Source organism: Zosterops lateralis (assembly GCF_965231275.1).
Source record: "Zosterops lateralis genome assembly, chromosome: 29".
NCBI lineage: Eukaryota > Metazoa > Chordata > Aves > Passeriformes > Zosteropidae > Zosterops > Zosterops lateralis.
Window position 1 is genome coordinate 274527 of NC_139789.1, and position 14068 is coordinate 288594.

The 14068-nt window shown below is 41.5% G+C and overlaps 2 protein-coding genes across 2 annotated transcripts in view; both read left to right on the forward strand.

The window, feature by feature from the left end:
• LMNB2 (lamin B2) overlaps window positions 1-11078 on the forward strand; it is a gene marked incomplete at its 5' end in the record, with an annotated part of 36189 nt that extends 25111 nt beyond the window's left edge. Inside the window, 7 exons of the mRNA XM_083879997.1 lie at window positions 159-284; window positions 478-698; window positions 1290-1581; window positions 2073-2180; window positions 2971-3090; window positions 4495-4596; window positions 5694-11078. Of these exons, the coding sequence (XP_083736123.1) occupies window positions 159-284; window positions 478-698; window positions 1290-1581; window positions 2073-2180; window positions 2971-3090; window positions 4495-4596; window positions 5694-5735 (1011 nt within the window). The 3' untranslated portion in view covers window positions 5736-11078. The remainder of the gene's footprint in view (window positions 1-158; window positions 285-477; window positions 699-1289; window positions 1582-2072; window positions 2181-2970; window positions 3091-4494; window positions 4597-5693) is intronic.
• Window positions 11079-12306: 1228 nt separating this feature from the next.
• On the forward strand, window positions 12307-13019 carry TIMM13 (translocase of inner mitochondrial membrane 13). The gene is made up of 3 exons (XM_083880093.1): window positions 12307-12503; window positions 12643-12711; window positions 12787-13019. The coding sequence occupies exons 1-3, from the start codon at window positions 12378-12380 to the stop codon at window positions 12883-12885; spliced, it is 294 nt and encodes a 97-aa protein (XP_083736219.1). The 5' UTR covers window positions 12307-12377; the 3' UTR covers window positions 12886-13019.
• Window positions 13020-14068: the final 1049 nt, after the last annotated feature.

Here is a 14068-nt window from a genome sequence, read left to right on the forward strand (position 1 = left end):
AGATTTTCCTTCATTCCTTAATGTTATGCAGTTCTTATCCTAAACTTACCAGACTATTTAAAACTTTTAAAAATTAAATAGTTGCTATTTTTTAACCAAAAGGATATTGCAAAATTTCTAACTCAGTACAAGTGAGCTGTATAAAACTTTCTTTCCAGCTGGAGAATGCCAAATTGTCCTCTGACCAAAATGACAAAGCTGCTGGTGCAGCTCGAGAGGAGCTGAAGGAGGCTCGCATGAGGATAGAAGCTCTCAGCTACCAGCTTTCTGGTCTTCAGAAACAGGTAAAGGGACTAAATTTCATCTCAAACACCCAGCTGTTTTGTGTGAATATATTAACGTTTCTCACCCTTCATGTTTTCTGAATATTATACAGAGAAATCTTTGTTATGTTCATTTGGGAGAGAGAAGGGTGTTAACTTTTTGAGTGGACCTGCATGGATGCCAGGTGGGCTTTTTCTTGTGCTGTGTGCCTAGGCCAGTGCAGCAGAAGATCGCATTCGAGAACTGGAGGAAATGATGGCTGGTGAGCGGGAGAAGTTTAGGAAGATGCTGGATGCAAAGGAGAGGGAAATGACAGACATGAGGGACCAGATGCAGCTTCAGCTTACGGAATACCAAGAACTGCTTGATGTTAAATTAGCACTGGACATGGAGATCAGTGCTTACCGAAAACTTCTGGAAGGAGAAGAGGAAAGGTGCGTAAAGATTCTGCTTTCTTTTCTAAGGACTCACAAGTTTTATTTTCATTTATTGCACTTATTTTTTTTACCACTTGAGCAGGAATGCCCAGGTTTCCTTTCCTGGAGTTATATTGGCTTCACACCACAATGTTGTTGTATGGAACTCTTGCATGGAACACTTGTTCTCAACTGAACACTGTCCTTATTTTGGGTTTTTGTAATGGTCTTGGAGTATGGTGAAATACATCATTCTGTGCTTGGTCTTCCTGTCATTTTTTTTTTATTTAAGTGCTTGTACTGTGATTTTAAATCATGGAGCCCAAGGCCCAAGAACAGTGCCTTTAATAGTAGCTGTACTGAAGGGAGGAGTTAAGAGATCTGTGTTGCTCTCAGTAACACTGCTTTCCATGTCACATGGTCATACTGCCAGAACGTTCCTCAGGGATGGATAGCCCCCTCCTCCTCATGTGTGCAGTCCCCTTGACATACAAAATAAAGTTGCTGTCAGCCTCCGAGCACATTACAGTCTGGTTACTTGAGGGTATTGTAGCTTTGTCAGTGGTTCTCTTGGTGAGTTAATTAAAATGCTTTCTTGGTTGTGTTAAGGTTGAAGCTCTCTCCAAGTCCCTCCTCCCGTGTCACAGTCTCTCGGGCTACCTCCAGCAGCAGCAGCAGCAGCACTTCACTTGTTCGCTCTTCCCGCGGCAAGAGAAAACGTATTGAAGCAGAGGAGCTTTCCGGCAGTGGAACAAGTGGGATCGGCACTGGAAGTATCAGTGGCAGCAGCAGTAGCAGTAGTTTTCAAATGTCCCAGCAAGCTTCAGCTACAGGAAGTATCAGCATAGAAGAGATAGACTTGGAGGGCAAATATGTTCAGCTTAAGAACAACTCTGAGAAGGTGAGCATCAGCAGAACTCACAGAAAACAAGGAGGAGCTAAATTGAGATGATACACAGCCCTTTGCAGTATGAGTAGGTGTGGCCATATGGAGAAGCAGGAGCAGTATCTCAAGGTGCAGCATCCTGCAGGAATTAATGGGGGCTTTGAAAAGTTGAACATAATGGTGGGCTAACATGCTGCAGGAAGAGAATACAATTTGTGTCCCAAATGTGTAAATGTGTGCTGGGACATTGCTCACAGAAACACCCTGCTATCTAGCAGAACTTTGTTGTGTAAAATGGATGTCTTTTAAAATTTTGCTGAATGACCTTATGGGATTTATACTTTAGACTCTGACTGGATATAGGCAAATACGTTCCAAGTAGAATGCAAATGTCTAACAACCATATAAATTTATATTCCCTTTATTTTAATAACAAAGACCTAGAATCTGATGCTTGTTTGTTCTGTTTTGTTCACTCTATATAACTTTCTGACTCTCTCCATTAGGATCAGTCTTTGGGTAACTGGAGACTGAAAAGACAAATTGGAGATGGAGACGAAATTGCTTATAAATTTACTCCTAAGTATGTCCTCAGAGCTGGGCAGACTGTTACAGTAAGTTATATTTACAGTATGTCAACAATGTATTCTTCTGTTGATGCTGTGACAATTGGAAATCTTGAAGTCTGGTACAGCCTGATCTGGTGTATAACACTTGGGTTCATGGATCTCACTCTAGAGGAGCAGGATTTCAGTTATAAAAATGCAAAACAAAAAGTGAATTTCTATAATACTACTTCAATATTTAAGACCGTTATTTTGGGCACAGAGAAAGTTGAAGAGAAAGGTATTTTAGGGGATTAGTCAAGGACTATTTGTTTCCAGACACCTTTGTCCAGGTTTAGAACTCTAATCCTGCGCAGCCTCTTAAAGAATTGGGAACAGTTCAGAGCATTCATCCAGACTAGTAGACTGTAGTTAAGACTACAGTTAGGACATTCTCAGTATTAAGGGTAGTAGAACAGCTGCTTGGCAATAATCATGCCGCTTATTTTCAGTCTGTAACAGATGTTCTTTTAGGAAGAAACAAGTGTATCACTTACAACTATTTCTACTTAAGTATCAATTGGTCAGATAGATATAAAAGACTGATACACTAGATGCTACTTTTTGCCTTGGCTCCAGATAGTATGGTTATTGAGATAGTGTAGAAGAAATTTATTCAGAAAAGAATTAATGACTGCAATATTAGATTTTTTTAAAATCCTTTACTACAAGTAAGAATGTAATTAAAAGTAGGGTAAAACTGCTAGTATGTAGAGAGAAGTAGAAGAATTAGGGGGAAATATAGATTTAAAAGAGAAAATTGGATAAACAGCTAATTATAGATTGTTGTTCTCTCTAGATCTGGGGTGCAGATGCGGGGGTATCTCATAGTCCCCCTTCTGTTCTCGTTTGGAAGAATCAAGGCAGCTGGGGCACTGGTGGAAGTATCCGCACTTACCTCGTAAACTCTGAAGGAGAGGTAGGCTGTGTCTATGGGCTGGGTTGTCTCCCAAACTCTTAATTTGAGGGTAGGATGACATGACACAATAACAAATTCCTGATTGTCAGATCTCTGTTGTTGTCTTCTAATATGATCGTTTATAACACTGAAATAATTAGGTGTCTGTACATATCTCTGATGATTTGGGGATACTTTAGAAAACTGATCATCATGATTATGCCCATAGACACTTTTTTCCTATTTTAGACGAATACCCTGCTAGTAGAGAATTTGTTTGGAATTTGAGTATGTACTTTCAGAAGAGACAAAGAAAAGAAACATTTCTGGCAATTCACAATTCCATTATATAGTTTCTATGATGATCTGAAGTGCAATGTAAATATTCATGTAGGAAGATAGCTGTCCTTTTCATTTTAGAAGCATATCATAAGTTCTCACTTGGCAGAGGTTCCTGAGCATTCTACCTTGTCCTACATCTGCCCACAGTTAATTTTTTTAAAACCATCCCTGCAGATGACTTTTGCAAGGGAGAATTGTGCCTTGGCTGTTACTCATAAGCATGCCATTATCCCAGCAATCTGATAGCAATAGGAAAAGGAAACAGACTACAGTTGTATCAGTTTTTGTCTTGCCTTTCTTGCTGGCAGTTTTCTGGAAGAACTTTGTGGGCAAGATGAGGTAGGAGGGGGGTAATTTGTACAAATAGAAAACTAACACTCAGTATTCAAACTGTGTGGTCAAACTAGTATCCGAAAAAAATTGAAATCCATGTCTGTTTTCACTGTGGTTGCCTATAGTATCCCTACTTAGGAGTGTATGTTAAGGGCAACTTTTTCCACAACTAGAAATTTTCACCTGTGATTTCCATGGTACAAGTAGGCAGAAGAATTTCTTACTATTTGGAAGTGTTAAAAATAATTTAGTAATATAGGAAGCTTCTTTGGGTTTTAGAATTCTCTTTAGTGCCTGGTTTGTAAGACCATGCTGATAACCAACATATGCAATTGACACTGAGTATTTATTAGAAATTGGGAATATTCTTTATGTTGTGTAATCATACTGAGAAAGTTTAGTTTCTCACATGACACTGTATCTCAGACAGCTCCTACCTGTGTCTGCTGTGACCTTGTGTAAAATTGACTACCTATCACCTGAAACATGTCTGCTTCCTCTTAAATCCCAGGGTAAAAAAAGAAAATTCAAGTGGCTGAATTACATTACCATGCCTTTTAGTTCACAGAAATAGGAATGATGTTGTGATTTGCAGGATATTGCCAGTATTTGCTTGCATAGTTAGTGTTAAATCTTGGCCAAGTTGCTTTAAACTCTCCAAAATTTAATACGGATATTATTAAGGATGGTATAGCAAAAACTTAACAGATAGATAAAGACTCCTGGCCATCTCCTTATCTGTCTGTGTAGGAAGTTGCAGTGAGAAGTGTTACTAAATCAGTAGTCATGCGAGAAAATGAAGAGGAAGAAGATGAAGCAGAATATGGAGAGGAAGACCTTTTCAACCAACAGGTAATCAGTTGCAGACCAGATGTTTAACTTGTGCCTCATTAGTTGGATCAATCAGTCAATAAGATTTAAGGGAGGGATCCTCCTTCAACTTTTGTCAGCTCTGAACTTCCTCGTCCTTTCTTCCAATGATTTCTTGCAACGTTGCAGTGCACCAAGAGAGGGCAATGTGAGCGGTGCTGCCAGGAATTACTGCTGGGATCCATCCTGGTACAGTTCAGACAGTGGCTGGTGCTAGCTCAGGGTATCTGTGGTACAGATCACACATTTGCAGCATTAACAGACAGTGTTCCTCCAAGTACCTGTTGCTCTGTGCAACAGAGCTGGAGCATTCTTGCTGGAAGCAGAATATTACCAGATAACTACAGAAAACAGGAATGAGGGTGGTTCTCTTGCTGCAAGCTTCAGCTTATTGGTTTATTTTCTGATACAATATACCTTCTACACCTGAAATAAACTTGTTTTTTCTTAATAATGCTACCTGTATGATTTGATAACCTTTAGCTTAATAATGTAAAATAAGCAACCAGCAGTTGACAGAGCAAAAAAAGGAGAAAGATATATAGGTGATACCAGAAAATATTTTAAATTTGAAACTCAAGGGATTTGTTCATCTGATCAATGGCCATTAGTAGCTCTTTTCACAAGTAACCTGTTCTGTGCAGGTTTGCAGGTTAGTTCTCAATGTTTTTTTGGGCCCAAAGATTGAGTCGTGTATTTGTAGTCTAAAACAACTGCTTTTTCTTACCCAAAAAAAGCAGCTATACAGCAGAGAGATCTCTCATATGGAATCAGCATTTGAAATAAAGGAACTTGCTGTCTCAAGCTAATAACATCACAATTTTCATTTGTCATCTCTATCACTGTTGGAACTATGGAGACTAACCAGTAAACCCATCACAGGAAACCACAACCAGAGGAGCAATGTGTCGGTCCAGGCAGCAGACTGGGGCTCTCCTTCCTCTTATGCAGTGATGTTCCCTTAATGTAACTAAACTACTAAAAAAGTGCTTTTGGCAACTGAGATGAGAACCAGAGTCTAGGCTTGCAATCTGAATAGCTGGTAAGAACTGAATTCACCTCTGTCTATCTTATTTTAGGGGGATCCCAGAACAACCTCTAGAGGATGCTCAGTGATGTGAAAAAAGAAGAAACTATTATTTGCGCTTTCTCCCCTTCATTTATTTCCTTTTATTTTTGCTATTTTTTCCTTCCAGAGCCACTGAAAACTATTTTTATATGCATCACCTGATTTCTTTGAAGTTTACTCCTTGGTACATTTTTATAAAAAAAATTTCAAAAAAACCCCTTTACTGAACAAAACTGACAGGATTTTTAATAGATTTATTTTCCCTCTTTGTTGAAACATTATATTGGAATACAATATTTTTCCCCACACAGATTTTAAAGTCTTGCATAGAAACCTCAAGCAGAAAAGAGCTTTTTAGCTGAAATGAGATGAGACTCCTTGAGTGTATGGTAAATCTATAATTACATATATAACCAGTATAATACCTCACAGAAAAAAAGTTCAATGAAATGTGTTCATCTACAGGGCCCTGGGAGAGATTCACAGAGTTTCCTCCACAGTTGTAGAAATAGTAGTATTTTACCTGGTATCCTCAGCAATTCCCAGCTTAGGAAAATTAGACAATGATTCATTCAAAGTGGTGCTCCACAATTGCAATGAGACAAGGAAGCTTCGTTTTAGGCATTTTTGACTCAGGACCTTGCCATTGTGTCTTTCTCCAAGATTTGACAGCCTAATGGTAAAACATCTGGATCTGTCATACCTGAGCTCCATGTCATCATTTCAGAAGATGGAGAATGGTGGGTTTTGCTTCCTGAATATATATACCATCCTAAGTTGGAAGTGTCAAACACAGAGTTCGAACTGTTTGATCTTTAGAGGATTTTGCCATTGTCACAAGTTAAACCATGGACACAAATGGTGATATTCAGTATTTGTGATTTAATCCTTTTGACACATTCAGCTTTAAAAATATTTGATTATGATTTTAGAAGTAAAACATATTTGTTATTTTGGCAGTGATAAATATTGGCTATTTTTAAGGTTATCCCATGTATATGTTGACCTTTTTAGTCAGAGCTAGATATAGCTTGTTCATACTTCTCTTAGGCTCAAAGGGGCATTGTCAGGTATCCAAAGGAGCAATATTTGCAAAATAAAGCAGAAACAGTTTAGTGACCTTTAAACAGTTCAAAGGAACTGCCTCTGTTAAGGATGTAAGTGATGGCAGCATTCAAGTACTCAAGGCAAAGTCTAACAAAGAGTGAAGAGAGAATAATGTTTTTTATAAAAAATGCATTGTATGGGTAGCAGGTGATTTTTATTTTAATAGGATGCATTTTTATCTGACAGTGTCCATTTAGCTTAAGGTTTCTGCTGCTACATTTCTCTGGAAATAACTCTGAGTCCCATAAGGGTTAGTTTCATCTTCAAGCACAAGGAAAAAGACTTGACTGTGCTCCAAGAATGTAAATGTTTTTTCAACTACTTGTTGAAAAACAAACTGAGTAGTTTGGATACAAAATTTGGATACCATTTGATTCCAGCATAGAATCCTATTTTTTACCTGCACTCTTGAACTCTGATCTTGTTGTTCAAATAGTTAAGACTCATCAGACAAGTGACAAGGTTTGGTCGTTTTCGGTGGCTTTTGGACATTATGTTCTCTGAACAGTATCGTGACTGACAGATATAACCTAGAAAGTCAGTGTAGTGGCTCTGACTGATGGCTTTGTTATGCAAGCAGGGTGGGAACAAAAGGGGCTTTAAGCTTCAGGATTTCTTTTGCCATTTAAAAATAAATCGAAGATGCTACTTTTCTCTTTTTGAGTGGGATGACTGAGTTGCTGAAGTTCAGATAATAGACATTTAGAATTATGTTTTAATCCATTATCAGAAGACCATTACAAAAAAAAACAGGATGAAGATTTGGCTGTTTGGGCTGATGGGATAACTGCATTGATGTACTTGGCCATCTTTCTAATGTAATTTTCCCACTCTGCTTGAGTAGAAGGTTAAATATGTAATAAATCATGTCTCTCTCTCTCTCTTTAAGATGTATCTAGTGAAATTATGTTTCTCAGACATATTGTTACAATTACTGTTTCTAAATTTGTTGTTATGCAAATGAATGCAATCAGTGTAAAGTTATTTTTGCAACACACCTTCCAACCACTGGATACCATTTCCCTTTCTGACCCACAGCTTCCATAATACATTGACATAGTGTTCGAAGGCTTTTTGCTTTTCCCTAAATATCTATATTTTTTTTTACATGGGCTAGTTTTCAGACTGCTTCTTCCTTTAAGATTGTCCTGTAAATTTAAGATTATTTTGTGATCTTAAATACTAAAGCAATGAATGTGTAGTTAATTTACATTTTTTCTGTGGTTTTTGGTTTGTTTGTTTCTTGTAAAGAATGGCCTCAGAAAGGCAGCTCAAATGAAGAAGAACCTCTTGCTACCTGAGCCATAGTTTTTGTAACAGCTACTGTATGGGGAATGTGTCTTGTAGTCTTAAGAACTGGTGCTTGCAGATCTCTTGTGATGAGCACTGTGCCCTTGAGTAACAGTCTGTAGAATTTGTCCTTAGGATTGGAACTGTGTCATTTAACTTTGGAAACAGTTTATTAGATTCTTCAGGACCATGTTTAGGTATATACAGGTCAAATAAACCTGTGATTGATACTGTGGGAAAAGCCAAGCCTGAAAGTGGATGATTCTGTTACCACAGTACTTTTTAATAGGCTACTGCAAATATGATAAATAACTCCTGGCTGTAAATTACAAGACACAGAAGAACTGCTGTATTCCGTGTACTTTCTTTTTTGTGTCACCTTTTCCAGCCACTATCCTGGGTTCTTGCTTTTGATGCTGAGCTTCAGTGTAATGGTGCTGTTCCAGCCAGACTGGGAGGCAGTTTTGTGGCTTTACCAGCCCAAAAAGCATTGTTTCTTTTTTTTTCCTCTTTCCAAAATTTCTTCCATTTTCAGGATATTTAAAGCTTTTTGTTCAAATAAAATTCAGTGTCTCCTTGCCCACTTTTTCTCTTTGATCCTGTATATGAACCAGTCTTGATGAAATTAGAGCATGGACAGCAGTTCTACTCCAGTACTGGTACCTGGCATAAAGCTTGAAGAAGAAATAGACTTGACTTGTCTGGAGAAAAATGATTTTAAGGTGTCTCTAGTGAGGGAAATGAAGCTTTTATCAGAGTAGTTGCTTAAGCATAACTATCCATATGGATGTTCTTATTCCAGAAATACAACCTTACCTGGATGAAATAGTAAATAGTTTTTCCTATGTGTATCTCATAATATTACATAAAACACAGTTAACACATCCTGCCTCCTCCTAAGCTCATGCCATGTGAAAATGCTTGTCTCAGAACAAATCCATCCATCTGCAGACCTGTGAGGAATGTGGTGCCTTTTGGGGTGAGGTGTGGCCTCAGTGTCCCTGGCATTTCATGCCACCTTTTTCTCCTTTGCTTCTGCATTTGTTCCTTTACCTGTTGCATTGCAGTGACATACTCTTAAGGAGTGGAGTGGCTGGGACTCCCTTGTTCCTGCACATCCATATTTCCTGTGATTCCTTTGCTGCCGCACAGCTGTATTTTCCTGTTCCCCTTGTTGTTGCATAGCTCTGTTTCCCAGCAGGTCTCCTTATGCCTAAGCTCTGGCTTGGTTCTGACAGAACCCATCATTTGCACTCGTATGTTGCTCACATGTTGTCTTCAGCTCTGTGTTGCCATTAGATGGACAGTTGGCTCCATGTGTTTGTAGCAGGAACCAAAAGTCTCAGGAAGAATATAAATATCTGCTTCCTGTGGTGTAAAAGCCAGCTGAGCAGGTGTGCAAGCTGGCAGTAGTATGGGAGTTGTAGTGCAGTGTGAAGCAGACTGCAGTGTGAAAGAAGATCACTAATGTGTGGTCTCTGTCCCCGAACAATGGGACACTTCAGTTCAGGCATCTTACTGGATTTGATACACCTTTTTTTTTTTCTTTTTTAATGCTCATCCTGTATAAAGGCCCTTTAACTGCAACCTCAGCAGAGGTTGCAGGTTAGAACAGACCTGTAAAAATCCTGTCTACACCACAGGACCTTGGAGAATCTCTTACTTTTATGCACCTCAGAAAGGTTTTGATGCTTCAGGAAAACATGGATGCTGTATGTTCTAGATCTCTTGTAGCCACTTCACTCATGTCCTCACTGTTAAACCATTCTATCTCTTCTCTCTGTATCTTCTTTTGAAAGTCTTATCTCTAAACAAAGGCATATCCATATTTGATCCTGCATTTTATTGATACTGTTGGGTCCAAACTGTGTGAGCAAAGCCTTGTAAACCAGTGAGCAGAAGGTGAGATAATGATTGCATTTTTCAAAGCACTGTTTTAGCTGAATGTCAGGACAAATTATATTGGAGAGATTGTTTACTCATTTAAAATGGCCTGGGAAACAGAATTTTTGTTTGCTCTTCAATATGCTTAGCTTTAAACCAGTTTAAAATTATTTAAAGGTGTTTGTTGTCTTTTTTTATACAAGACCATATTTACATGCAATTATTATTTGTAAAAATAATGCCTTTCTTGAAATGCTAAGGTCTAGAGTGAAAAAGATATGAAAGCCTCCATTCAGAATAGCACAAGCGGTAAATTGACTTGGAGTTCCAGAAAATAAGATGTTGTTTATTGAACTTCCAGATTTTCTAGTTTGCTATTACTGAAGTGACAAGTCCATCTTGGTAAGGCACATGTTACTGTAATTTCAGCTACCCTGATCATTATGCTAAAATTACAAGCAATAATCTATTTTGAGCAAGTTTAAGTCAAAATGCTTTCCATTTGGGCACAAAATACAGTTGATTTCTTATTTTCATAGCAGTGATGCCTTGTGACTTGGATTGTGATTTTTATTTTTCTAAATTTTTTAAACAAAATTTTGATTTAGATAGGTCTGGCTTGAGGGCACTGCAGTAACCACCTCCAGTCAGCTGCTGCAGATGAGTTTTTGGAAGGTTCAGGTTTTTTAAATAGGGAATTATGAAAAAGGTTGTCAACAGCAACATAAAGATGAAACAATTAAAATGTTCACTTGAAACTTAGAAAATCTACATCATGATCTAGACTTTATCATTTCAAAGTGGTGGGGTTTTTTTGTTTTTTTTAGAATATGCATGCCAAATGTCTTGTCTTTTTCAATGATTTGTAATATACATTTTATGACTGGAAACTTTTTGTACAACACACTCAAATAAATGTTTTGCATTTTACTGGTTTCCTTCTGTCTATTACCCAACACACAGGTCATGTGGGCTGTTCAAGATGATTCATCCAAGGAGGCCTTGAAGTGTAGAGAGAGGACACAAAGAGCTGCTGTCTGTGCTCCTAACAGTGATCAGCTAAATCACAGTGTGTCCCAGCAGGGGATCGCGTGATGTGTTCCAGCAGGGATAGTGGGATCTACTCCAACAGGGATGGTGAGGTGTGTTCCAGCAGGGGTTGCACGATGCGTTCCAGCAGGGATTGTGAGATGCACTTCAGAAGCAAATGAATGCTTTCCTTAAACATGACTGAGTGCTGGTGGAACGTGCTGTTCTCTGATCAGTACCAACAAAAGCTGGGGGAAGATAAACCTTCTGGATAAACCTGCTGGAGTAGATAAACCTTCCCTTGCTTTCTTATCACTGCTGCACTGAAGGGATTTTTTGATTTAACCTACCTGATGCTAAATAAGAATGAGAGCAGATACGTATCCCTGGCAGGGATGGATTCTTAGGGATGGACAAAAGCATTACTACGAGCTGATGTGTTAGCCAGCCTGGCTCAGCCTGCAGCCCACTTTTGAGTCCGTACTCATTTTAAAATTGTTCCTTACATGGCTGCCCAATCGTTAGCACTAACTGATGATGCTTCTGTGGGGTGGTAGTAAGAGCTTCTCTTTGAAGTGGGCAGATCCAAAGATGGGATTATATGGTTTGCAATACTCTGAGTGTGGGCTCGGGCTAGTGAAGATGAACACAGTTTTGGCTTTAGATTTGCTGTCATACTCAGTCCCTTCCTCTCATGCCATCTCCTACCTGCACATTACATCTCACCCTTGAAAAAGCTCTGCAGCCTTGTCTTCTCCTATTTGCTTCTACCTCGTCCCGCAGCATTCTTACTTAATGGAGGGAAGTGTAATGGAGTTGAGGCAGACTTTAAGGGCATAGACCTCTCACCCGAGTCACGTAAGGCAGAGGGAAGCCTCGAAGAACAGAAGGATGAATTCCAGAGAGATCCCAAAGGGGTGTTTCTCTCTGCGGGCATCCCAGCAGAGCTGGTGTTTCATCATGGGGTGCAGCTGGGCAGCGTTTGTGTCTCTGGTGATGGTGATGCCAGTTAAAAGCACGTTCCCATTGCCTCATTTGGTGGGGCTGCGCTGAACCCTGATACTCGAACGCTGTTATCTGACAGGGCCTGGCTCGGCCCCGGGGAGTCCCTTAGGAGCTCGCTCGGGGCCGCCTCCTCCGCGGTCGGCGGTGATACCAAGGCTCAGGGACACGGGCCACGAGCGGCCGCGGGACGGGCGTCCCCGGGTTGGGGACAGAGTGGATCGGCCCCGGTGAGGCGGCCCCGGCGACCCCTGGAGCGGAGCGCTCAGTCCCGCCCGGCGCGGAGGCGGGGGCGGCGCGAGGCCCGCCGGGAACCGCAGTCCCGGGCGCCGCCATTTCTCCCTCCAATCGCGCAGGGGCCTCGGCCGCGGCGACTCTGGGTATGGAGAGCGGCTTCGGCTCCGACTTCGGTTCCGGAGGAGGCGGTGGGGCGAAGCTGGACCCAGGGCTCATCATGGAGCAGGTGAAGGTGCAGATCGCCGTGGCCAACGCACAGGAGCTCTTGCAGGTCAGAAGGGGCGGCAGGGCCGGGCGGAGGCTGGCTCGGTCCCGGTGCGGGTCGCAGGGGGTCGGCCAGGCCGCCCGCTCCCCTCGCAGCAGGGGCGGCGGCTGCGGGCCGCGGTCCTGCTCACGGGCTCTCTCCGCAGCGGATGACAGACAAGTGCTTTCGGAAGTGCATCGGGAAGCCCGGCGGCGCCCTGGACAACTCCGAGCAGGTGAGGACGGGCGGGAGAAGTGGGGACCCGCGGGTCTGTAGTTTGGGGCTGCCGCTGAGGCTCTGTGTCCCGCAGAAGTGCATCGCCATGTGCATGGACCGGTACATGGACTCCTGGAATACAGTTTCGCGAGCCTACAATTCTCGGCTGCAGCGGGAGAGAGCCAACATGTGACGCCTGCCGGCCTCTGGGCCGAGGGACCATGTGGGGAAGGGACGAGCGGCCAGTCCAGGCGGTTAGGGGTGAATCCTGCTGCCTTCTCAGCCCCTGTCATGGCAGAGCAATAAAACCTCGCTGAACCTTTTGCATCCATTGGCTTTTATTAGCACCACCGCCAGGAGAAAGTGATTATTTTTTCCATGAGCTGTTTGGTTTACTTCTTGCCCTTCCCAATTGTCCGGACTGGGACAAGGCATTATATCAATGGGTAAATCCCTGCTGAAAAGGCTGTGACAGGCAAGGAAAACGGGCCAAGCCAAGCCAGCAACGCAGTACCCTTGCTTGGGATTCCAGCATGGACCCATCCATAAGGTAGTTACCCAGTCCCTTTTCATTAGTGGAAAAGCTGCAAGAAGATTCTCCACATGCCACCTTTCATCCCTTATATCTGTATAGTACTGTGTGGGGCTATCTTTGGGCTTGTAGGCTTTGACTCAGCTCAAGCACAGTGTTGGGGAGCAGGACAGCCTCTCAAATAGTTGTATGAGTGCAGCTGGGAATGAACAGGTTGGGAAGTACTTAGGTTATTTTCTTTATAGAATAAAGTGTGTTGTATGGCTGTGATACTCTGTAGTTTCTGGTTTTGCTCTGGCACAGATGTTCCATCTTGGGGCCTATATCCTAAGCATAATTTTTTTGATGGAGGACCCACAACAGGGGATGTGGGTCTGCTTTGCGGCACAACTCTATTGTTTTCTGCCTACACTGCTCCTGGAAAGGTGGGTTCATGCTGTGTGGTCAGCAATGGATACAACAGCTGGAAGAGGAGTGTTGGAGATTAACAGTGCCCATGTAGTGAGTTTTTTAAATCCTTTTTTTTGAAGCTCTTCTGTATTTTATAAAAGATTTCATGATTTGCTGGATACAGAGACAGACGGGAAGAATGACATCTCCATACCTGCTAGCACATTCAGAGGGGTGTGATAGAACCTGAAGTGTAATCACACAAGGTAAACTATGAGGAGGTATTTGGGTATTTGGACTTAACTGAAACTGGAGTGTCAGAATGACTATTTGAAAATAAAGTGTTTTCAGACATATTTGCTTAGGGGGCTTTTTACTTTTCTTTATGGCTGTATGAATTTTATGGCACTGGCTTTGCAGCAGTCCCATTTTGTTCATGGGAGCATCCCACAGG